The sequence below is a fragment of the Eubalaena glacialis genome, chromosome 14 (assembly GCF_028564815.1).
Source record: "Eubalaena glacialis isolate mEubGla1 chromosome 14, mEubGla1.1.hap2.+ XY, whole genome shotgun sequence".
Classification (NCBI taxonomy): domain Eukaryota; kingdom Metazoa; phylum Chordata; class Mammalia; order Artiodactyla; family Balaenidae; genus Eubalaena; species Eubalaena glacialis.
In genome coordinates, this window is record NC_083729.1 from 65,029,537 (window position 1) to 65,052,843 (window position 23,307).

General features: G+C 49.7%; 1 protein-coding gene across 4 annotated transcripts; it reads right to left on the reverse strand.

Moving 5' to 3' along the window:
• Positions 1-60: 60 nt before the first annotated feature.
• RTKN (rhotekin) lies at positions 61-14,903 on the reverse strand. Of its 4 annotated transcripts, XM_061211008.1 has the most exons (13): positions 13,164-13,224; positions 12,381-12,807; positions 6,474-6,673; positions 4,639-4,700; positions 4,488-4,541; positions 4,273-4,390; positions 3,841-4,050; positions 3,047-3,141; positions 2,836-2,942; positions 2,471-2,599; positions 1,601-1,769; positions 1,329-1,433; positions 61-749 (listed from the first exon to the last, which is right to left on the reverse strand). In XM_061211008.1, exons 2-13 carry the CDS (start codon positions 12,450-12,452, stop codon positions 415-417), a joined length of 1,656 nt encoding a protein of 551 aa, XP_061066991.1. In that variant the 5' UTR covers positions 12,453-12,807; positions 13,164-13,224; the 3' UTR covers positions 61-414. The 4 variants fall into 4 exon arrangements, with proteins under 4 accessions (XP_061066991.1, XP_061066990.1, XP_061066992.1 ...); XM_061211007.1 differs by lacking the exons at positions 12,381-12,807; positions 13,164-13,224 and adding an exon at positions 14,460-14,903; XM_061211010.1 differs by lacking the exons at positions 61-749; positions 12,381-12,807; positions 13,164-13,224 and adding exons at positions 770-933; positions 14,460-14,903.
• Positions 14,904-23,307: the final 8,404 nt, after the last annotated feature.

Genomic DNA, 23,307 nt, shown 5'->3' on the forward strand with positions numbered 1-23,307 from the left:
GTGGCAGGTCCAGACCAAGCCAAGAGGCAACCTGTCCTCAAGAACCAGGTGAAGGCTGATGTTAAATAACTTTAATGGTCAATGTGGGAGTCACAAGGGAGGTGCGTTCCCTCCCAGGGCTCTTCAGTGCCATCCTCAAAGCTGGTTAGTGCAGGGAGGTAGGGCAGGGTTGGTTCCAGTTTTCTCCCAGGAAGTGTTTAGGGGGTCCCAGCCAGCCCTGGGAATGACTCCCTCAGCACCATGGCAACCACAGCTTAAAAGGGGCTTCTGCTCCCCCTCCCCAGCCTATCCCCAGTCCAGCAGAGGAAGGGGAGGCCAAGCTGGCCAACCTGCTACAAACAGCGCCGAATCCAGAGCCCAACTGCACACAGATCATCTCCTCTTCTGACCAGATCCTGTTGCCAGCACACCGTCTCACACTGGTGACTGGAGCCAAGTGTGGGGTGGGCCTTTGCTGCAGAGGCCTCTGGACTGTGGGGACCGCTTTGGGGGTAGAGGGGCAACCGAGTGAGAAGCCCCAGGGGAGTGGTCTGGGGGGACAGCATCCAGGGAGAACGTTCGGGGTCTCCCCCAGGGCAGGGAATGGGTCTGGGCTGGGGTTGGGGCCACTGAAGCAGGCGAGCAAGGGCCAGGCAGGGCAGGCTGGTCTGTAAACACTGCTAGCCAGGGTGGGGGCGTCTCCAGCCTCGTGCCCTCCCGCTGGGCCAGGATGTCTGTCACCGCTGCGATGTCATCCAGCGGCTCAATAGCTGTGGCACCGGGAAAGGATTGAGGGGATGGGGCTAGTCAGAGCTTAGGCCCCAGACCTACTCAGCCCTGAGCATCACCTGTCACTGTAGGAGGAAAGCAAAGCCTGGATCTCAGCTGAGATTGCATTATCCTGCAGGAGCAGCCCCTCACTTGGGCCCCCTGGAGTCACAGGTTCTGATAAGACTATGGGATATGGGGTGACAGGGTAGACAGGGAGAGGAGGGTGGGCAGAAGTAGGTGAAGAAGCCAAGAAAGAGGAGGAAAATGAAAGCAGTGCCAGGCAAGTGAAGGGTCAGAGGAAGAGACAGGAATCCACATGCAGAAAGGGAAACAGAAAAGAAGAAATTACGGGAAAAAAAATCCATGAAATGAATCTGGTTCTATGGGTTTTTGTTTTGAACTTCGGTGGAGGTGGTTTTAAGAAGAGTTGGAGAAGGGAAAGGAATACTGGGTGGGACTTGGGTCCCCAGAGCTCTCCTTAGCCCAAAGTGTGCTTTCTCTCTGTCTCCATTATCTGGGTTCCCTTGAAGCCCCCAGCCCAAATTCCCATCAGGATCCCAGAGTGCACTTTCACTCACCCATCTCATGGTACAAGGACCCCTGCTTGGCCAGTACTTGGGGTGGTTTCCGAGGAGCAGGGGTTTCAATTTTCATTATTTCATCACAGCACTGCTTCCACTGGCCTGAAGGGAGAGCATTGATTGGGGTGGGTAGGGGGAGGACTGTGAGAGGGCCAGGCTACCCTCTCCCCTGCTACATTCCTTTCCACACAGTCTTGAAATAGAGGCCTTTGGTAAAAATAACGATCCACAGTCCCTCCCGAAGGTTCAATCCAGCCCCCTCCTCTTACTCATGTCAAAGAAAAGCTGCCACAGAGCTTCCATCCAGCTCTGCAGGGCTCCCCGACTCTCTGCCTGAAGGGTGTGTGTCACCTCATCCTCCCCATACTGGTTACTGATGCTCAAGGTGAAGGGCCGGCCCACTGCCTGGTCCAGCTCCCCTGCCCGGACTCGAGTCTCCTGTAGGAGAAAGACAGGATCTGCTTCCACCTTCACCTTGGTCACAGAAGTCAGCAGTGACATCAGGCAGGCTTGGTCATCCCTGCCTTAGAAGGAGGAGCTTCTGGGGCTTTCACGAAGCCCTCTCATTTGCCTCCTACTGACCGGAGTGGAAAGAAATGGCAGGAAAGGAAGGGGATGAGACAGGTCGTCCTTAGGAAAAGAGGAGCAGACGGAGACAGGGAAGGAGGGATTGAGCGAGGCAGGGAAGGCAAGGAGGCAGGCAGGAACAGGAACGCCGAGGCCTGAGGTCCCTCAGTACTTTTATAAAAGTCGGCAGGAATGCTAGCAAAAGGGCTAGGAAACAAAGAGGGTCCTTGGACTTGGGTTGGGAGAGAAAACCAGGAAATGGTGAGGGAGATGCAGATTGAATCTGAGGGGAAAGATGGAAGGAGGATGAAAAGTCCTAAACTGGCTATAGAACCCTCTCTGAGACTTGGCAGGGGCTAAGGTTGGTGAGTAGAAGGGACAATCATTTTCCAGTGATGCTGGTTGGGGAGAATATGGTCCCAACAACCCTTGCCCTGAAGCTGGGTGTGGTGCTGTTTGGAACAGGAGGCTAGCTTTGATCTCTTTGAGGTCTGTGCCCACCCTCCTGGGGCCTGATGGAGAGGCTCCCGAACCCTGCCACCTGGGTGGCTTCACCACCAGGGATTCATCACCTTGTTGATCGCAATAGTAAACAGCGGCTCCTCCCCAGTGTCTGTGTCTTCAGGTTGCCGGTAACAGAAGAGGTTTGTGCCTTTCAAGACTCCATGCACTCGCACCCAGTCCTGCAGCTCCCCAGCTTGCTGCATAAATGACTCAAGGTTTCCTAGGGGAATCACACCCCCAACAACCTTCTTCCCAGCCCCCCACAGAGAAACTGCTCCTTTCTGCCCACCCTCCTGTCTGATCCTCCTCTCGTCTTGCCATGCCCCTCCTTCCTCCACTGAGATCTTGCTTTTTCAATAGTTCTTTGATTCCTGGGTAATCTGGCTCTCCTCTGCCTTCTCCCTGTTCCCTTCCACTCCTCAGGGCCCCTCACCTGCACCTTGAGGATACCACTTGAAGTAGGCTGAGTCATGCAGAAAGGCTGAGCCACCAGACGGCAACACACGCTACCATAAAGCGGCAGCCAGGCGGGGTTCTCCTCTGGGGGAGGAGGAAGTGCAGGGTGAGGGTGGGGAATGTGAAGGGGACCATCCGACGGCCCCTCTTCTCACCATCCAGCATCCCCCACATACACACATACTCACCATGACTGGCGAGGGTCAGGTCATGTGTGCGGAACCCATCTTGCACTGCTGCCAGGGTGAGTGTGGTATGAGCCAAGAGGTGGTAACGAGGACCACTGCAGGACAGAGAAGTGGGCAGCAGCCAAATGAGGGGCACGCTGGATGGCAGGAGCTATAAGCTGAGCAGGTCTGCCCCATTGTTCAGGCTGCCCCACAGAAAACTAGCTTGCCTCCCCCACAGGGGTTGGAACATTTACTGCACTCCTGCTAAGTGCCGGGGCCTGTGCTTTAAATATGTTATCCCACTGTGTTCCCACAACAGCCCTGAGGCAGCTTGAGGCTTAAAGAGGTTAAGATATCTGCCCATAAATATAGCTTAGGTGGTAGAGTTGGAATTTGAATCTATGTCTCCAAAATAAGCATTCTCTTCATTATCTGGAAGGTTCTCAAACTGCTGCTCAGAGACCCAGTGGTTCCACTAGGTGCCTCCAGGTGCCTGTAGGCAACACCACAGAACCCAGGCTACCCTGCTTCAACCAGGGGCACTCTGTTCTATCCACATAAGATGTGTTTGCTGCTGCCAAAAAGTGATGACCCCAGAGCCTAGCTCTTCCTGCATTCCTATTGGTCTTCTCAGTTGGCTCGGGGTACAAGCCCTGAGGTACAGGCCAGAGTGCCTCCCAGCTATGTGACCACTGCTTATTCCTATCTGTCTGCATGTCCTGGCAGCAGTGCAAAATAGGTTCTGCATGCTCAGCACGGCTCAGAGGTCACCTGTGGCCAGCTGAGGGCAGTGGGGGAATACAGGGCCTTACCCAACAGCCGGGGTGGGGAGCAAGATGGGACTGCTCCCTGAGCCCCCAGCTGTCTCCAGCGATGCCCGCACACGCCTCCCCGAGGAGCGGCCCAGGGAGCTGCTGAGTTTGGTGGCAAGCCTCTTGGGGGCTCCAGCCAGGGCCCCCTCCTCTTCCACGCAGGCCCCATACAGCTCCAGCCGCAGTTCAAAGTCTGGCCCTGCCTCGGCACTGTAGGAATATGGGAGGAAGAGAGCACAGGAGGATGGTCTGGGGAAGTCCAGGGAGCAGCGCTGTGGTGGAGGATGGATGTCATGCAAGTACAAGACAGCTCCACAGGGAAGGCCCATCTCCCTTCCTCCCTCTCCTCTTCCTCACCTCCCCTGTAGCTACCTCATCCGAGGATTTGAGCAGAGTAGAGAAAGGAGGGAGCCACAGGGATGAGGTACTCACAAGAGCACGTTGTTCTGAAAGGAGATGTCTGTGAGGGTCCTGTCCACCAGGATCATCTCCGTGTCCTGAATGTGTTCCCCTATCTGCAGCAGCAAGAACACAGCCCAACGGTGCAGGTCTGGGGACAGAGAGCAAAACTGGTAAAGATGTGCCCCACAGGGACCTCCAATCTCAGGGTCACTCCCTTAAATTTGTCCCACGTGTGTGGAACTCACCGCCTTTGTTCTTGAAATATTCTGTGTCCTTCCACATGAGTGGAATCCGGAGATCTATGGGGCAGAGGGGTAGGAATAGATGTTGAGATGGGGCAGGAGATCTTATCATTGGGCAAAGAATCCCAACAGCTGGGGTAGTTGTGCTTCTTACCAGAAATGCAGACTTGGCCGCGGCAGGGGGAGCGCTCAGCGGGCGGCCCACTGTCAGAAGGCCTGTGGGCAAATCACAATGTCCTAGCCTGGCCTCTTGACACTATTCCCCCTGGCTCTGGTTCCCAAAGGCTCTAGGACACCCCTGGCCCAGGACCCAGCTGCCAGGTCCCAGCCAGGCTGACATGGCAGGGCTGAAGGACTGTTAGGGAGAGTTGTCAGTTGAACCCAGAAGGTTGCTGGGCTTGGGAATGTTAGAGGCTCTTAGCTCACACACACAGTACAAGCTCAGGCCACCCCCCGCACAAGCACCCTTCCTGACCACCTCCCCAGACTCCTGCCAGGGAGAAGTGGGGCTTGAGGACACAGGTGCCCACAGAGAGAGACTCCCTTTTAAGGACTCTTCTCCATTAACCCCCAGGCTTGGAGGAGTTTGCAGGCTTTCTTTTTAACAACAAAGGAGGCTGCTTGTCTCCACCATCTCATCACTTCAATAAAGGAGGGTACTGGATCAGTCAGAAAATCAAGAACCCAAGTAGGGAACATTTGTGTTCCATTTACTGCAAATCTCTCTCCATCCTCCCCCTCAGCTTTGATTTCTCCTCTACCCCTCTGGCTAGATGGGCGGAACCTTCCCAGTGCCCCAAGTTCCCCAGTCCCCCCACTGCAGGGGGGACATCCGGCCTTCCTCCCCTCCCCACCCATCATTAGGACTCACCGAGCATGTGTCCCTCTCCTAAGGTGATGGCCAGCTTATCCATACTAATTTATAGTTCATTATAATGAAATTAGTGACTTAGCCTTAAACTAAATGATGTGGCATTGATGGCAATGTGTTTAGCTGCCAGGGACTTGGGGTGCACCTCAGATCACACTGTATGGGCTGTGTGGGGACTTGGGCAGGGCAGAGCCTGTCAATGGCCGCCTCTTAAGAGACAGCAAACTCACAGTAGAAGGTGTCCCCATGCCTGCTTGCTCTTCGTTTAACTTTATGGAGCAGCCTTCCCCTGGTGTCTTCATGGGTGAACTCTGGAGGCCTCCTGGCAACCTCTCCTTGTGTCAGCCTTCATGGATGAGCTGGGATGACACTATGTCGGTGAGGGGCCTGGACCTTCTCCCCACTCAGCCTTGTGGGATCAAGCAGGTTACTTTGCCAGAAGCCAATTTTCCAAATGACCAGTTCACCAAAAATGGTCAGTTCTCAGAATGATCAGTTTGCCAAATATTTTCTCCCACATTTTAGTTTTACCAGAGCATCGCCTCAACCATTTCACTACGGATTTGTCAGATCAGCAGAGTCTAATGCCAGTGTAGGTTGTGGTTCACATCCAAGAGTTGAGTCCTTTTAGTGCACAATCTAATTTATGTGAATGGGTAGGCTTTCCCTTAAATTTTTTTAAATTATTATTTCTTTTCCAAATCCCTGACTGTAATGAGGCAAACCCCAGGTATAATGAACTATTGTCAGTTACAGTAAATTGGTCATTTAGCAAATTGGCCATTTGGTGAACCAGCTATGAGAAAATTAGCTTTCCAGAAGCCAGCCAGCCAGACTCATCAGATCACAGGCAGGGCTTAGCAAATTAGCACTTTTGCATTACTACTCCTCAGACTGCCAGCCTTTCACCAGATACACTGGCTTTCCTGAGCCAGTGTCTTGCAACTCACTAGTGCACCTCTGGGCAGCACACTGCAGTGGTAAAACACCAAGGTGTCTTCTAGGCCCCTGGTAAGTCTTCACCAGGAAGTCATCTTCAGGGTGCTCCATACTCCATACTCCATAAACACACACACTGCGCCACTACGCCCATAAAGCCTTGCCTCCCCCTTGCTCACCGCCGGCCTGTCTTCCTCAGCACCTGCGCCTCCTTGCGCCGCTGCAGCTCGCCCATGTAGCTGAGGATGCGGCTGTTGCACACCAGCAGGCTCTTGGTGGCCTCCAGAGCCTGCTCTCGCTGGGAGCAGGCCGCCAGCAGCTTGCAGGCCCCTTCCCTCATCCGGATCTCATGGTCTAGCTTTCTTTGCAACTCTGTGTCCTAGCCAGAGTGGGGATAAGGGTGAGAAGGAAATGTCAATTGGGGGACAGGTTGAAGCACCCTTCATTCCCAAGTGGACTGTGGTCCACAAGAAACTGACAAGAAACTTATGTTTCAGGCAACTAAAGGGCAAGGGTTGAGTCTCAACCTCAGCAGCCCACAAATAACCAGAGAGGCTTTGTTAAAATTTATACTCCCTCTGGGAGTATAAATTTTTTCAGCCTCTTTTGAGCGCAATTTGGAAAAATCTGTAAAAACTACAAATTCACATATCCTTTGATCCAGCTATCCAACATCTAGGAGTTTATCCTACAGATATAGTTACACTTGTGGGCAGAGCCATATTCATTGCAGCATCATATTAAAACACCAAGATTAAAAGTCCTTCAATAGGGCATTGGTTAAATAAGTTATAGCACATCTATAGGAATATGGACTATTGCAGACATTAAAGAGTAAGGTAGACATGTGTGCAAAAATGAAGCAATCTTCAAAATATATGAAGTGAGAAAAGAAAGAACAGTATTACAGCATGCTACCATTTGTGCACGATATATATATATATATATATATATATATATATATATATATATATATATATGCATATACATATCCATAGACATGCATAAAATAGTAGTGGCTGTGGGGCTGGGAGCCAGGAATGGAAAATCAATTTATGATACTTTATATATATGCTTCTTTACTACTGTACTATTGGAAATTGTGTTACCTTTTAAAAACTTAAATCTTCTGAGTTAAAAAAAATAATAAATTATGAGACCCCACCTCAGAGTAGCAGAATAAGAATCTCTAAGAGTGGGGCATGTGCATTTTTTGGAAAATTCCCCAAGTGACTCTGAGGTGCAGCCCAGGCTGAGAACTACCACCTAAAGGGAATGGCCACAGATAGTAAAGGCCATCCTGGCTTACCCCAAAGACTCAAGTGATGAGAGAGGACATTTAGTTGGCAAGGGGTCAGTGGAGAAGGAGCATACCACCTACAGTGTTCATCCATGCTGCACAGAATGCAGTACACACCCCAAATTTGGGAACCTGCCACCTGCTGGCCCTCTGAGTCTGGGAGGTAAGGACAGAGGCAAGGAATGGGGATGGGAAGACAGGTGAAGCAGGTCAGGAGTGAGTAGGCACTTAGCACAATACCCAATGCACAGCATATGGTATGCATGGGGGCAGGGTGCTTATTTTAATGATGCTACTTCAGCCCAGTAGCATTCACCCAATAACACTGGAGCATCCCTGTGCTGTCCAAAGCTCCATATTTGAAATCCAGCTGGGAGGTGAGAGATGCAGACATTAATGGCTGCTCCATAAGTGCCATGTCATGGCACAAACACGCTCACAGGAAACAGACCCTATTTGTTTCTGGCTGAGGTGATGGAGAAGGCTTCAGAGAAGAGGTGGAAGACTAACACTATTACAGTGTACAAATCAGAAGGCAAGCCAAGTGGAGTCACAGGGTTGGAAGAGGAGGATGAATGTGACTGCACAAAACCAAAACCTGTCTTCTCCCTCACACCAGCTCTTTTCCACACTCTGTGCCCTTGCTTCTTTCCTGATGACTCCAGCCTTCAAGTCTCCAAGACCTCAACACCCTAAAGTCCTGCTTCCGGGAATTGCCTTGCCCAGCCTCCCTGCTGATTCTTCCTTCTCTACTTGGGCTAGGCCAGACTTTCATCACGTCTCACCTCATCTCATCACCCTCACTATCCACATTTCCCTTCCTGACCCTTCAGAAACAGGCCAACCGGATACCTACGCCCCCTCCACCAGGAAGCCCTCTCAGACTACACAGCTGCCCCCACCCCCACCATGACTGCCTGCACCAGGGTCCCACCTCTGCTACGGTTTGCTGCTTGCCAACCCCCATCCCATTCTGCGTCTAGCTTCTACCACAAACACCCCCAAACAGGTGAGGGGGGCGGGGTCGAGCAGCATCCGCAGGCCCCCTCCTGACTAGCCTTTTGGTCCCGCCTCCAGCACTCACGGATTCTTCCCTAGCCCTGTCCATTGCACGTGCGGCGCAACGCAGGCATTGTGCCCGGTCCGGGGAGCCGCACCGCCCGCAGCGAACGCCGATGACATCATCTACCAACTGCCGCGAGAGCGGCCGAGGGGCTCCGGGACGCAGGCGGTCCCTCAGTTCCTCTGTGCGCCTGGCCCGGTTAGGCTCCGGATGGTGCTAACCACAGAGACCTAGTCGCGGAGGGACGGTACCTCCGGGAGCACCGGCCTCACTCTAGAAAGGGCTCCAGGCTCCGGAGCTGCCGGAGGCCAGGGGGCCCCTCCGGGTTGCAGTTGCCCTCCAAGATGACTCCTGGCCCGGGAGCATGCGGGAGGGGGATAGTGTATACATCGGAATAACTGGGGCTGCAGAGAAGTCGCTGTATCCAGCCTGGATGAGTCGGACTGGGGGCGCAGACACCCTGGCTACCACTCTACCCCCATGCACTCGGGTCCGAATCCATTCTCCCACGGCCCTCGGTGGAGAGTGCCATAGAAATCTCCCACCCTTTGGGCAGAGCATCTCGGGAATCCTGACGCAGGCTCTGGATCCCGGAGCTTCACCCCCATCTCCGTACCTCAGGTATAGCTCCATGTCGCCCCCCTCCCCACCCACACACCCTCTCTTCCCAAGCCAGCAGTACTTTCACCAGACTCCCCTGGGAAAGAGCCCTAAGCTGGACTCCGCTCAGGGCCCAAGGGGCTGAAGGAGGATGAGTCATGGGCAGAAGCCCCAGCACACATTAGGCCCTCTCTGGACAGTTCCTTCCACTCCCTTCTGTCTCTGACTTCCCTCTCTGCTTCTCATCACCTTATGTTCCCTTTAGAATCTTCACCAGGGCTAAGTTCAAATCCTGGCTTAGGAACTTGACTAGCCATGAGAACTTAACCTCTGGAGCCTCTGTTTGTAAACTGGGGGTGGGAGGGCGTGGTAATTCCACCTCCTACTGTTTGAGGATTAAATGGGAAAGCCTAACCCCTACCTGGGCCCAGCACTCCCACCTTCCCTTTACTTTCAGCTTAAGTTGCCTCCTCCAGAAAGTCTTCTTGAATTTACACTTCCACGACTACCTCTCTTGCTAATTCCTGAAACATCAATGGGATGGGGGTTGGGGAACTGCTGAGCTTCCTGGAGAAAGAACACAGCACCCTCAACCAACCCAAGACTGAATGAGAGATGATCAAAGTGAAATCTAAGCCCCCTCCTCTTCCCCGGAACTTGGGCAGAGCTCCTATGAAGAAAAATTACATAGAGGGGGAGGCATGCAGAATTTGAACATTTAAATACCTAGACCAGCCATGGCCAATAAGATCTTCTGCAATGATGGAAATGTTCAGTAGCCATCTAGCACATGAAATGTGTAATTAAGGAACTAAATTTTTTATTTTATTTCATTTTAATTAACTAAATTTTAAATTTAAATAGCCACATGTAACTAGTAACATGGACAGTGCAGAGGACTAGGGATGGCAAATAGGTTTTATCTCATATGCCAACACAGGACAATATGTAGTGTCAGAGTCCCAATGGGATCCTTGGGCACCTTTCTCCATTTTAGAAAAAGATGATCCTCTCCAGGCAAACAAATTAGATAAAGGTGTCCCCTCCTCACACCGCCTGAAACCAGGCCAGGACTCCTGCCACTATGCAGTGCCCTTATGAAAGACACAACCTGCATAATTTATGCCAAGGTTGAGCTGAGAAAGACTGTGAGGCCATGCATGGACTTGTTGGTGAAGACTGCCATGATTGACTAGTAATGTCTATCATGATCTAGGGAGTGGGGACCCGGTTGAGGGTGCAAACACATGTGCAATAAATTCCCCTTCTGAGCTAGACTCTCTACTCTCCTGCCTCTGACCTCCCTTAGCAGCAACCCCCTGCCTGGTTCAGGCAGTCACTTCCACAGCTTCCTCTCTCTTCCCCATCTCAGTAAATGACCACATCACCCAGTTGCTTAGCCACACACCTGAGAATCATCCTGGAGCCCTCTCTTGGCTGCACCCTCATGTCCAGTAGGTCAGCAAGCCCTGTCAGATCTACCACCATCATCTGAAATCCACCCCCTTCTCCCTATCTCCACCATGAGCATTTAATCCACACCACCAGGTTCACTCCCCTAAGGCTATAATGACCTCCTAACTGGTGGTCTTCTGCTATTCGTCTGGCCAACCCTTCTCCCTCCCACTCCCCACCCCTGCCTAGCCTATTCCTTTCAAACACAACAGCCATCATTTCAAAACATTAGATAAGTTGTCCCCCTGCTTAAAACCCTTCCACGAGCCAACATCACACTTAGAGTAAAATCTAAATGCTTTGTCATGGCCTACAAAGCCCTGCATAATCTGGCTCCCAACCATCAGCTCGACCCCAGCTATTATGTTCCAGCCCCACTGGCTCTCCTTCTTCCGCAAACATATTACCATCATCCTCATTTAAGAGCCTTTTGCCCTTACTATGCCCTCTGTCTGGAAAGCCCTTCCTCCCATCTTTACATATCTTCATATCCTTCTGGTCACAGCTCAAAGAGCTCACAGAGGCCTTCCCTGACTCCTACATCTAATGCTGCCCCCCCTACCCGATTTTTATTACACCCCCCCCTGTATGTTTTCATCATAATTTCACTATGTGAGATTATTTGTTTGCATGCTTCTTGTCTGTTCCCCCAGTAGATTGGACCTTTCCTGTTTTGTTCACTGAGGTATCCCAAGATCTAGAAAGAAGCTGACATATAGTAGGTGTTCAATAAATGTGATTAAGAATAAATAAATGAGGGACATCCCCGGCAGTCCAGTGGTTAAGACTCTGCCTTCCAATGCAGGAGGCGTGGGTTCGATCCCTGGTCGGGGAACTAAGATTGCACATGCTGTGGGGTGCGGCCAAAAACTGAAAAAGAAAAGGACTTCCCAGTTGGCGCAGTAGTTAAGAATCCACCTGCCTATGCAGGGGACACGGGTTCAAGCCCTGGTCAGGGAAGATCCCACATGCCGCAGAGCAACTAAGCCCGTGCACCACAACTGCTGAACCTGCGCTCTGGAGCCTGTGTGCCACAGCTACCGAAGCCTGCGTGCCTAGAGCCCGTGCTCCGCAACAAGAGAAGCCACAGCAATGAGAAAAGCCTGTGCACCGCAATGACGAGTAACCCCCCACTCGCCGCAACTAGAGAAAGCCAGCGAGCAGCAACAAAGACCCAATGCAGCCAAAAATTAATTAATTAATTAATTAACTAATTTTTAAAAAATAAAATAAATCTATTTAAAAAAAAAAAAAAAAGAATAAACAGCTCCTTGCCATCTTCAGGGCCACAGAATCCTTACATCCTGCCCTAGAGTCCTCTTCGCCTTCTCTGGTAAGGCCATCTCCTTCCTGTAAACCTGCCTCACATTGAACTCCCCTCTTCTTCCCATACCTAAAAGGAACCCTCAGCCCCAGAACACACATCCACACCAACCCACAGAGCTTCCAGAAATAGGTGTGAAGACCCTGTTGCCAACACAATACTCTAATTGGCAGAACTGAACCTGGGTCCACACGTAGCACCCAACGAAGGGCTTACAGAACCACCTATCCCTCTCCCCACTTGGAGTAGGCTCGCTCTCCCCCCTCAGCCCCAGCAGGAAAGGGCCGAGCAGAGATGGGCTGGGATGCTGTGGAGGAGGTGCACTCCAGGGGTGGGGGCGTTACCTCCAGGCTGAGCGCCATCTGCCGGATGTAGAGCATATTCAGGTCCTCCAGGATGTGCAATCTGTCCTGCATCTCTGTGCCCCCCAGGTGCCCCTTCCCTTGTTGACCCCTCAGAAGGGTGGGGCGAGCAAGCACCACGCTGCCCCACAATTCCTCCCGCTGCTCCCCTGGTCTTGAAAGAGGTGGGCAGTTCTTGGACAGAGGGCAGAGGCAGCCCCTGTCCCTCTTGCGCTCCCGTTAGACCCCTCTGGCTGCTGTGACAAACTTTCCTTGCCTACCGCTGTTCCAGGGCCCTGATGGGAGCCAGGCATGGAGGGAAAGGAAAGCGAGGTGAGGATGAGCAGGGTCCCCGGAGAGGAGGCCAGCTGCAGAGGGGACTCTGGGCACAGAGTGTCCAGTCTTGCTTTGGTGGCAGCTGTTCTCCCAGCTGTGGAAGAAAAAGGCTCTTTCATTCCGACTCTGGCCCCTCCCCAGCCCCTGCCCACATCCCTGGCCTGGTGGACAGAGAATCTGTGTGCGGTAGGGTGTGAGGGGCAGGCACAACTGGAAGGGGGCAGGGAGGGGACACTTCATGCAGGTTCTACAGAGTCGTGGGGTTTGTCAGGAGGTTGCTTTCTGAAAGGGGTTCTGGCTTAGTTTGAGGAAGAAGAAGGATAACGGTGAGGACCTGATTGAGTGAGCCCAGGGAGTGGGACAGAGGGGTAAATGCGGCCCAACCCCCAGGGCCACCTCTTCCAACTTGGGGCCCCCATCCAGCCCGCCCCACCCTGGGTTCACAATTACCTCGCTTTTCCAGCAGAAGGGAGGAGACGGAGGGAGAAAGGCAGGGGTGTGCCTAGCTGCTGCTGCCCCCGCTCCCCTCTGCGGGCCCCTTCCCTTCCAGACAGGAAACCAGCCCCGATTCCCAGCCAGCTGCAGCTTTGCCACCCCCCTCCACCCCAGGCCCACGGAGTCACACACCGCTCCGCCGGGTCCCAGCGGCTCCGCCCCGGCTCCTCCGCTACGGCCCCCAAAAGGCCGGGCTTATCCCGGGGGCGGCCCCAGCTCACAGGCCCCTCCTCCGGGTCCCTGGGCCTCGCCCCTCACTCCCCCACACTGGCCCCACGCGGCGTTGCTTATGCGGGACCCGACAGAGGTCCTCTCCCCGAGGCCCACTAGCTTCTAAGTCAGCGAAGGCCCGGGACACTGGGACACGGGTGTGAAAGAGCCTTTGTTCTGGGCAGGCTGTAGGGTAAAGTGCAGAAGCCAGGCCTGGAATCCCGGCAGGGAGGGGTGAGGAAGGCCCTCTCACTTAACCCTTTCCAGGCCAAGCAGGAAAGGAGAGCTGACCTTGGGGATAGCCTCTGCTGTAGCTACTCGCCCTCTCAGTCCTAGCTCAGCCCCACATCTTTCAGACCCTCCTGAGCCTCTTTAGGGAGGTACAGGTAAGGCTCAGACCTGAGCAACGTGTAGAGTGGTGGGCCGAGGAGGCAATTGTAGAGGCTGGACTCCTCTTAGGCCCCAGGAAAGGAGGCTGAAAGTTTGAGTGCGGGAAATAATCCCAAATCTTTAATAAGGAACCCCCTCACTCCCGATTCTCCCAGCCAGAGAGGAGCAGTTGGGGAGGGTTTCAGCGAAGGGAGCAGACCTGGTCGAGAAGTCAGGATTGATGATGGAGGCTGTCCCAGACGGTTGAGACAGGTTGTGGGATGCGGCTGGAGCCCAGGGAAGGAGCGGGCGCCCAGGCCAGGAGTCTGTTAGAGCCCGCCTGGTTGCACACCGCCCTTTGCTCCGGGATGCCGGGAAGGACCGGGGTAAGGCACATTTTGGGAATCGAGCCTAGGGCCCCTTAAATTGAAGCCAACCCGAGGTTTTTCCAGGCGGAGGCAAATCATCCCAACTGGGCCAGGTAATGTCTGGGGTGGCACGGTCCGATTAACGTGCAGACGGTCCGCGCCTGACTTTTTAAGTCAACAACCACTAGTTTGTACCAGACCCGCGGCGTCTCCGCCCCTCGGCGCGCGCGGGCGGGGCGGGAGGCCCAGGCGGCCCGGGCTGCGGGAGCCCGGGGAGGGGAAGGCAGGGACGCGGGTCTCTCACCTCCGGTGGGTCGCAGAAGAGGCTGAGCCGGAAGCGGCCGCGTTTGAACTCCATCTCCAGGGCGGAGCCCCTGGCCACGGTGACCCGGCTCCGGTGGTTTCGGGAGAACATGCTGGCGGTCCCACGCCTTTGCCTGCCCTCTGCACTCCCCGCGCCGCCCGGCCCTGCCTTGTCTCGTAGGCTTCTGTCCCTCTACTGCCGCCAGCTAGTCCGGCCGGGAATCTCCTACGGCCCGGTTCCCAAACTCCGCCCCCGGAGACGACACCTGGGCCGGGCAGGGCGCGGCACGCTCTCCCTCCACTCCAGCCCCCCGCCCCCGCCAAAGGCCCTGCCCGCCGGGCCAGTCCCGGGCCCCAAGCAGGCCTGGCCCGACAGCCGGGGCACCCTACACCTCGCGAGCACTGCGGGGGCGCGTCGTCCCTTCCTGCCCGGGCAGCCAGCGCCTCACCTGGGCAAGGGGCGGGCCCAGAGAAGCGCCGCCCCCTGCCGCCCCCACTCGGCTAGCCAGACTGCCGGCGCGCGGAAAATCCCGAGGCCCAGGGATCGCCGAGAGGCACACAGCCCGGCCTTGGGATGGCGCCCAGTCTCACCTCTAAGCAGCTTCTGAGGCGACTGTTTCAACTTCCTACAGTCCCAAACGTCCTTTCTTCGTCCCCCTCCCCACTAAAGCTCCCCTCCGTACCTAGTGGCCGCAATTCACGTGTCTGGTAACCCTGTTCTGTTACTTACTAACCGTGGATCCTTGGCTCTGTCACTGAACTTTCTGAGCTTCAGTTTTCTTACTTGTGCAATGGGGATACAGTAATTACCTCCACTCCTCAGGTCGCTATGAGGATTACATACGAGAATGAGTGTAAAATGCCCAGCATAGTGCCTGGCACAAGACAAGCACCCCGTAAGTGGAGCTCTGAAAAAAAGGATCAGGTGCAGCACCTTTCTGCCCTTGGATGGGGCAGCAGCGACCTCAGCTCCCTGGACCCAGACTTTAAGTGCCTTAAGAGGGTGAGGATATCTGTGACCTCAAATGGGCTCTCAGCTGTTTTGCTGGGTGGCTGAGACAGGCTTAGGATTCACAGCTTCTGCAGAAAAAGGGGCCACCCCCAGCCTCCTGGGACAGAAGGAAATGGCAGAGGATTAGCTTGCTGACCATACATGAGGAGTTTTCTGGGGACTTATGAACTTACTGGGGAGAACTCGAGAGAGAGTGGGGCTCCTTCACAGCCAGAGCCAGAGAAATACCAGCCTATAGCTTTAGAGAGTCCAGGTTAGAACTGCTCTGCTATGACAAATTACTCAACATTCTTTTAGAAAACCTGACTTAAAATTACTTTGGCAAAAGGGGAAATTTATGGCTTAAGGAACAATAATGTCCAGGGGTCAGGCTTTAGTTGTGGCTTGACCCAGGTATTCAGCGTCACGAGGATTCCGTCCTTCTCCTTCATCTGGCTCTACTTTCCTCCATGTTAGCTTCACTCTCCACAGCATAACAAGATTGTTGCCAAAAATTCTGGGTCTATAATATTTTCAGACTTAAATTCAGCAGAAAAGGGAGCATCTGTTTCCTGAAGCTCCTACACATGTCTGGGATTCACTATGGGCCATTTGGGATGATTTAACCATCTCAAACTAATCACTGTAGGCAGAGGGGTGGCCAGACCTGAACCAATCACTGTGGCTAAGGAGGATTCTATTTGCCAGTTGGCCAGGCCTAGGTCACTTCCCACTCCTGGAAACCAAATGGAACTCAGTAAGCTGGGAGAGAGATGGGGGAGGGAGATGTGGTTTCTGAAAGACTGTTTCAGGTATTACTACCAGAAGGTGAGGGAATGGATGCTGGACAGGAAAAACAACAAACATCCTTGACATACAAAAGTGTACATGGAGAAGGGAGTTCTTCTGTCAGTAGGAAAGGAAGATCAAAAGATTTTATAAATCTGTGGCCTCTGAGATAAACCTCAAAGAGGAGTGAGGGGAAAGGAAAGGCATTGTTTCTGAATTTCTTCAAATATCTATTGTCACTCCTCTAAACTGTAAGCTCCCCAGGGAGGGAGAGTCTGTCCTGTCCACTGCTTTATGCTCAGTGCCTGGCACATAGGAAGTACTCAATAAACCATCAGTTGAAGTAAATGAACAAATGAGATGCCTAAAGAAAGCATACAGATTTGAGAGTGCTTGACTGGGATGAGCCATGCTGTTGGACTAAAATTGTTCATTTCGAATGTTTGGCTTTTAGCAGCAGAATGCTTTTTTCTCCAAATGAAATCTCACCTGGAACATGTGAAATATAATCAGAGCTGCTGTGATAGAAGCAGGGGCTGGAGCCCCACATCTTGTCCTCTCCAGAGGCCCTCAGCTGCACGCGGGGACACACACACACACACACACACACACACACACACACACCCGTGGGACATGGGCCCTAAGGAAGGGTTTAAAAACCCCTGACAAGAGCTGGAGGAATGGAAGGCATTTGGAAAGGAAGTAGAGCTCAAATCCTGCCAGAGAATTTGCACTCGATGTGACTGAAGATTTTGGGAAAGGAGTGACATAACCAAAGTTATATTTTAGAGATCATAGTCTGGCATCCATTTGCATAAATCATTTGGAGGAGGTTGTGACTGGAGTTTGGGAAGCCAGCTTACACTGTTCTCAACCAATGGTAGAGAAACAAGGGCCAAAGTTTCTGTGGAGTTATTATTTTTTAATTAAATTCTTATTTGAAAACACACATACAGTTTTTTAAAACAATCTTTAGTCTACCACTTAAAAAATAATACAAAGTAAAGAATAAATGAACAAAAGCACACTTTCCCCACCATCAGAGAAAAACACTGAGACAGCCTGGTGCCATGGCATGCTGATGCCTTATACTGGCTTGTGAGAGACAAATGCTGAATTTTCTGGAATTGTGCATTCCAGCTGTTAAACACAGCTTTAATTAATAATTGAATCATAAAAACTCACAACTAAATAAATTATATTAAAGCAAAGGTGATAAAACTCAAAACTCATCACTTCCTAATTATTTTACTGCATTTTCCCATTATCCCTTGAGGTTGTTTACATCTATAGTGTCCGTATGGTTGACATGCTATGTCATGGTGTGCTACTACATGTCTTGCCAACTCTGTGCTCAGTAATGAAATTGGCCATGGTGGACTCCCACAACAGAAATAGGCGAACACTGTAAACCAGGGCTATTTTTTTTCCCCTGGGGAGATTTCGTTAAATATTTACCCACATACCACTTGTTCACTGCATAATATTTCCAAATTTTTCCTTTTCTTACATCTGTATCTCTGTCTCCCCAACTATGAAGTAGATATTTGGGAAGGGCTTATTAGCCACCCAGTATTCAAATTATCTTCCTATTTCTACACAGACACCTACTGTGGACAACTCTGGTAGGCTGAGGCTCTACCCTCTTTATGGCAGCTGGAGAAGGACATTCATCCTCCCTCCCACTTCTTCACAGCCCAGGGGTAGGCAGTTGGCCTAAGCCAACCAACTGGAATGCTACCAACTGGACTTTGAATCTTGAAAGAGTGAGAACAAGACCCAGGGAGAATTCATGAGGAGTGGTTGGCTCTGCTAGCAGGGAAATCCTCATCAGCAGGTTCCTGTGGTGAGACTTTGGTGTGGCCTCAGCATAACCTCAGCCATATGTCCCTAATGCTTGGCCTCCCAAGTGTTCCCACCCCTTATCCAGGGAGAATACAAGATGAACCTGAAACATTTTGTAGTGCTGGGAAGTAAGAAAGTGCTAAAGCAATGATGGAGATGTGTCAGAAGGACACAGAAGTCATCTTAAAGAAATGCCCACTGACCAAATCTGGGACAAATTTAAGCATCAAAATAAATAATAGATTACAACTCATTGAATGAAACAGGAATCTATACCGATACAAATAAATACATATGAAACTGAATGTAAGGAGAAAAGAAATCTTCACTTCACCATAGAATGCCAACTAACACATGTCGATGGAATAACGGGAGTAGAATACCACTTGGCAATTATTAAGGTAGAACTGATTCATACAATATTCATCAATGGCTATTATGCCTGGTGGGTGGAAGTTTGATATAGGGGACAGGATATCAGAGTAGTTTCAGAGTATTTCTCCAGAAAATACTCATTAACTACAAAGTTGAACATTGTGACTTTGTCTAGTGGTTAGGACTTGGCGCTTTCATTGCTGGGGCCTGAGTTTGATCCCTGGTTGGGGAACTAAGATCCTGAAAGCCACACAACATGGCCAAATGAAAAAATTAAAAAACAAGTTAGAAAAAAAGAAATGGTGACTTTACACTGGAGAAAATTGGCAGACACCACCTTGAGCAGGTGATCAAGTTTAGCATCATCAGTGGTGGGATAAGCTGACGTCATGTGCCCCCTGATGTGATACACTGAGAAGAACACAGCATAATATTTTTTGAGTAGTACTCCTGCCAAGAATTTAAGAGTCTTGACTCGAAGAAAAACCAGATGGATCCAGGTTGAGGGACATACTACAGAATCAAAGGCCTATACTTTTTAAAATTGTAAAGGTCACAAAGGATAGGGAAAGAGTGAGGAAATGGTCTAGCAGATTAAAGCAGATCAAAGAGATATGATGAGGAAATGTAATGCATGATCCTGGATTTGAATCCTGGCCTAGAAAGGAAAGGGAGACATTGGGAAGTGGGTGAAATTTGAATGGGATCTGTGGATAGGATGGTAGTACTGTATCAGTGTTAATTTCCTGATTGGGAGGGTTGCACAAAGGTTATAGAATTGTGTACTTGTTTTTGAGGAAATACACAGTGAACTATTTAGGGGTGAAGTGGCATCATGTCTGCAACTTGCTCTCAGAATGATCAGAATAGGAATAATGATAATGGAGAGGAAGGGGAGGAAATAGTAAAGGTTAATAATTGTAGAATCTGATTTAAGGAGCTAAGAGAGTTCTATGTACTCTTCTTGCAACTTTTCTGTGAGTTTGAAATTATTTCCTCAAAAAGTATATTTAAAAAATAAGCTAAGAACTTTTTCAGAAGGACAAAATTCTTCCTTTCAGCCTACAAACCTGCTCAAACCTCTCTGACACTAAACAAAGCAAAACTAAAAACAAAACAAAATAATGAAGTCCATGGCTACTTACTGTCACCACTTCCTCCCTGCTGGGCATCAGGATGTTGAGGAAACACCACTGGGCCTAGTGTCAGGAAGTCTCTATTTGATGCTGGCTCTGCCACTCCCTAACTGTGTGGCTCTGGCCAAATCATTTAACCTCTCTAAGCCTCAGTTTCCTCATGAGGGAACAATAGCATCTCCCATATGGAGCCGCCATGGGGATCAAGGGAGGGAAGGGATATGAAAGCAGGTTATAAGCTCTAATATGTTTGACAAATACTAACTGCAGGTGATCCCTCACTTTAACTCCTGGTGATACAGGACTATTGCCTTCACTCCCTGCTAGAATGCATACTCTGCTTGGAGCTCAACCTAGCCTTCGCAGAACTGTACACAGTTCATCATAGCCTTCGTCTGCTGATAATCTCTGCCTTTGGGTACCTTTATTGCCTCTTTTGATCTCTTCCCAACCCTGCCTGTCCCTCTGCCTGCCTGTTCAGGACCGGTGTCCACTTGGATTTGTTCCTGGTCCTTTCCTCTTCATCTGCTTGATCATTCTGGAATGTCTCATCTATTCCCATCCCTTGAGGGGGACCTCCATTTTTATGCTGATGATGATGCCCCAAATCACACCTTCTGCATTGGCTTCTCCTTCAGTATTACATCTCCATCTGGGCATTCCCACATGCACTTTATTCTATTTTATTTTTATTAATTTTTATTAGAGTATAGTTGCTTTACAATGTTGTGTTAGTTGCTGCTGTGCAGCAAAGTGAATCGGTTATATGTATATATATATATCCACTCTTTTTTAGATTTTCTTCCCATTTAGGTCACCACAGAGCACTGAATAGAGTTCCCTGTGCAATACAGTAGGTTCTCATTATTTATCTATTTTACACATAGTAGTGTATATATGTCAATCCCAATCTCCCAATTTATCCCACCCCCCTTTCCCCCTTGGTAACCATAAGTTTGTTCTCTACATCTGTGACTCTATTTCTGCTTTGCAAAAAAGTTCATCTGTATTATTTTTTCTAGATTCCACATATAAGCAATGTTATATGATATTTGTTTTTCTCTTTCTGACTTACTTCACTCTGTGTGATAATCTCTAGGTCCATCCATGTCTCTGCAAATGGCATTGTTTCGTTCCTTTTTATGGCTGAGTAATATTCCATTGTATATATGTACCACATCTTCTTTATCCATTTGTCTGTCGATGGACATTTAGGTTGCTTCCATATCCTGGCTATTGTAAATAGTGCTGCAATGAATATCAGGGTGCATGCATCCTTTCGAATTCTGGTTTTCTCCAGATATATGCCCAGGAGTGGGATTGCTGGATCATATCGTAGCTCTATTTTTAGTTTTTTAAGGAACCTCCATATTGTTCTCCATAGTGGCTGTACCAATTTACATTGCCACCAATTGTGAAAGAGGGTTCCCTTTTCTCCACACCCCTTCCAGCATTTACTGTTTGTAGATTTTTTGATGATGGCCATTCTGACAGGTGTGAGGTGATACCTCATTGTAGTTTTGATTTCCCACATGCACTTTAAATTCACCTTGGGTAACACTAAATGATTTTCTTCTTACTTGCTTCTCTTCCTATGTTCTAATCTTTATTTAAAACACTATGGGGACTTCCCTGGTGGTGCAGTGGTTAAGAATCCGCCTGCCAATGCAGGGGACACGGGTTTGAGCCCTGGTCCGGGAAGATCCCACATGCCATGGTGCACGAGCCACAACTACTGAGCCTGTGTGCTGCAACTACTGAAGCCCGCGTGCCTAGAGCCCGTGCTCCGCAACAAGAGAAGCCACCACAGTGAGAAGCCCGCGCACCGCAACGAAGAGTAGCCCCCGCTCGCTGCAACTAGAGAAAGCCCGTGAGCAGCAATGAAGAACCAACGCAGCCAAAAATAAATAAATAAATTTATTTAAAAAACAAAACAAAACACTATGTTCTCTCTAATACTTGTGCTAGAAATATAGAAGTCATTTTAAAATTTTTATTTATTTATTTATTTATTTATTTATTTATTTATTTTAGCTGAGCTGGGTCTTAGTTGTGGCATGTGGACTTCTTAGCTGTGGCATGCGGACTTTTTTTTTTTAATATTTATTTATTAATTTGGCTGCGCTGGGCCTTAGTTGCAGCATGTGAACTCCTAGTTGCTGCATGTGGGATCTAGTTCCCTGACCAGGGATCGAACCCAGGCCCCTTGCATTGGGAGGGCAGAGTCTTACCTGCTGGACTACCAAAGAAGTCCCTAGAAGTCATTTATTATTGATGCTGTTTGCTTTTTGAACATCTACTACGTGCCAGATACTACCCTAGGTACTTTGCATTCTTGATTTGCTTTATTCCTTGAAAGAATCCTATGCAGGAGACACTACTTCATTCCATTTTACAGAGCTGGAATATGAGGTTCAGAGAGCTTAAATAACTGTGAACCCAAGGTTACATAGCCAATAAACTGGAATTTGATAATAGGCTTCTCCGACTCCAAAGTTCATTCTCTTAATCTTAATCACTATACTACATTGACTTCTTCCTGAATTCTCATATATAATTGTTCATCAATTCCTTTAAATTTCATCAATGAAATGTCTCTTGAATCAGTTCTTCCCTTACTATGTTCACTATTGCTACCTTGTTCAGACATGTATCCCATATATATTATATACAGTGCTTTTTTCTAATTATAAATGTGATATATAGGCTGTAAGAAAATTCATTACAAAAATTACTAAGCAGTATTTTTAAATGAAGAAAAAAAGAGAGAGAGAGAAAAGAAAAGGAAAGGAAAGGAAATTCACTACAGATCTAGATAGTGAAATTTCCCCAACCCCAGCTTCCAAAGATAATCACCGTTAACAGTATAGTATACATTCCTTAATGTTTTTTCTGTGAATGTAGTAGCATATTATGCCTTTTTAAATGGGATCACCACAGGACTTCCTTGGTGGTGCAGTGGTTAAGAATCCGCCTGCCAATGCAGGGGACACAGGTCTGACTCCTGGTCCCAGAAGATCCCACATGCTGCAGAGCAACTAAGCCGGGGCGCCACAACTACTGAGCCTGCATGCCACAACTACTGAAGCCCGCGTGCCTAGAGTCCGTGCTCCGCAACTAGGGAAAGCCCTTGGGCAGCAACGAAGACCCAGTGCAGCCAAAAATAACCAGTTAATTAATTTTAAAAAATTAAAAAATAAATGGGATCACCTCATCTTGAAACTTGCCTTTCTTATTTCATATGTCAGCACATACAGATCTACTTTGTTCCTTTTTTTTTAATTAGGTAAAACATACATGTTTTAGACAAAGTACAATAGGCACAAAAGGGTATATTATGAAGAATAAGTCCCTTCACCCTCGTTCTCCCAACTATCCATTGGAATTGCTGTCACCAGTTCCTTGGGTAGCCTTCTGGGGCCTCATTTCTTTTAATGGCAGCATAGCTTCCCACTGTATGGATGTATCAAATCCCTGTACCAAATTATTTTGGTTTTTCTTTAGAGGCACACTTAGATTGTTTCCAATGCTATTACCCACTTGGATATAAATTCCATGTCAATCTTATCAAGTACTTATCAGCTCTTAGCTTTTGTGTTCCAGATTGGATAGATGCACCATAATTCATTTATCCATTTCAATACTGATATAGAATTTAGGCTTAAATATCATTTGCCCTGCTGGTAGGGCACTTGTGCTGTTAAGCCCTTCTG

Bases quoted from the DNA above. Each gene is read 5' to 3' on its own strand.
- RTKN (XM_061211007.1), bottom strand. From the start codon at position 14,570: ATGTTCTCCCGAAACCACCGGAGCCGGGTCACCGTGGCCAGGGGCTCC. The intron at 4,051-4,272 runs GTGAGTACCTCA...ATATTCCTACAG, and splicing joins TTTCAGAACAACGTGCTCTT to TGCCGAGGCAGGGCCAGACT. The intron at 1,434-1,600 runs GTAAGAGGAGGG...CTCTCCCTTCAG, and splicing joins GCAGCTTTTCTTTGACATGA to GCCAGTGGAAGCAGTGCTGT.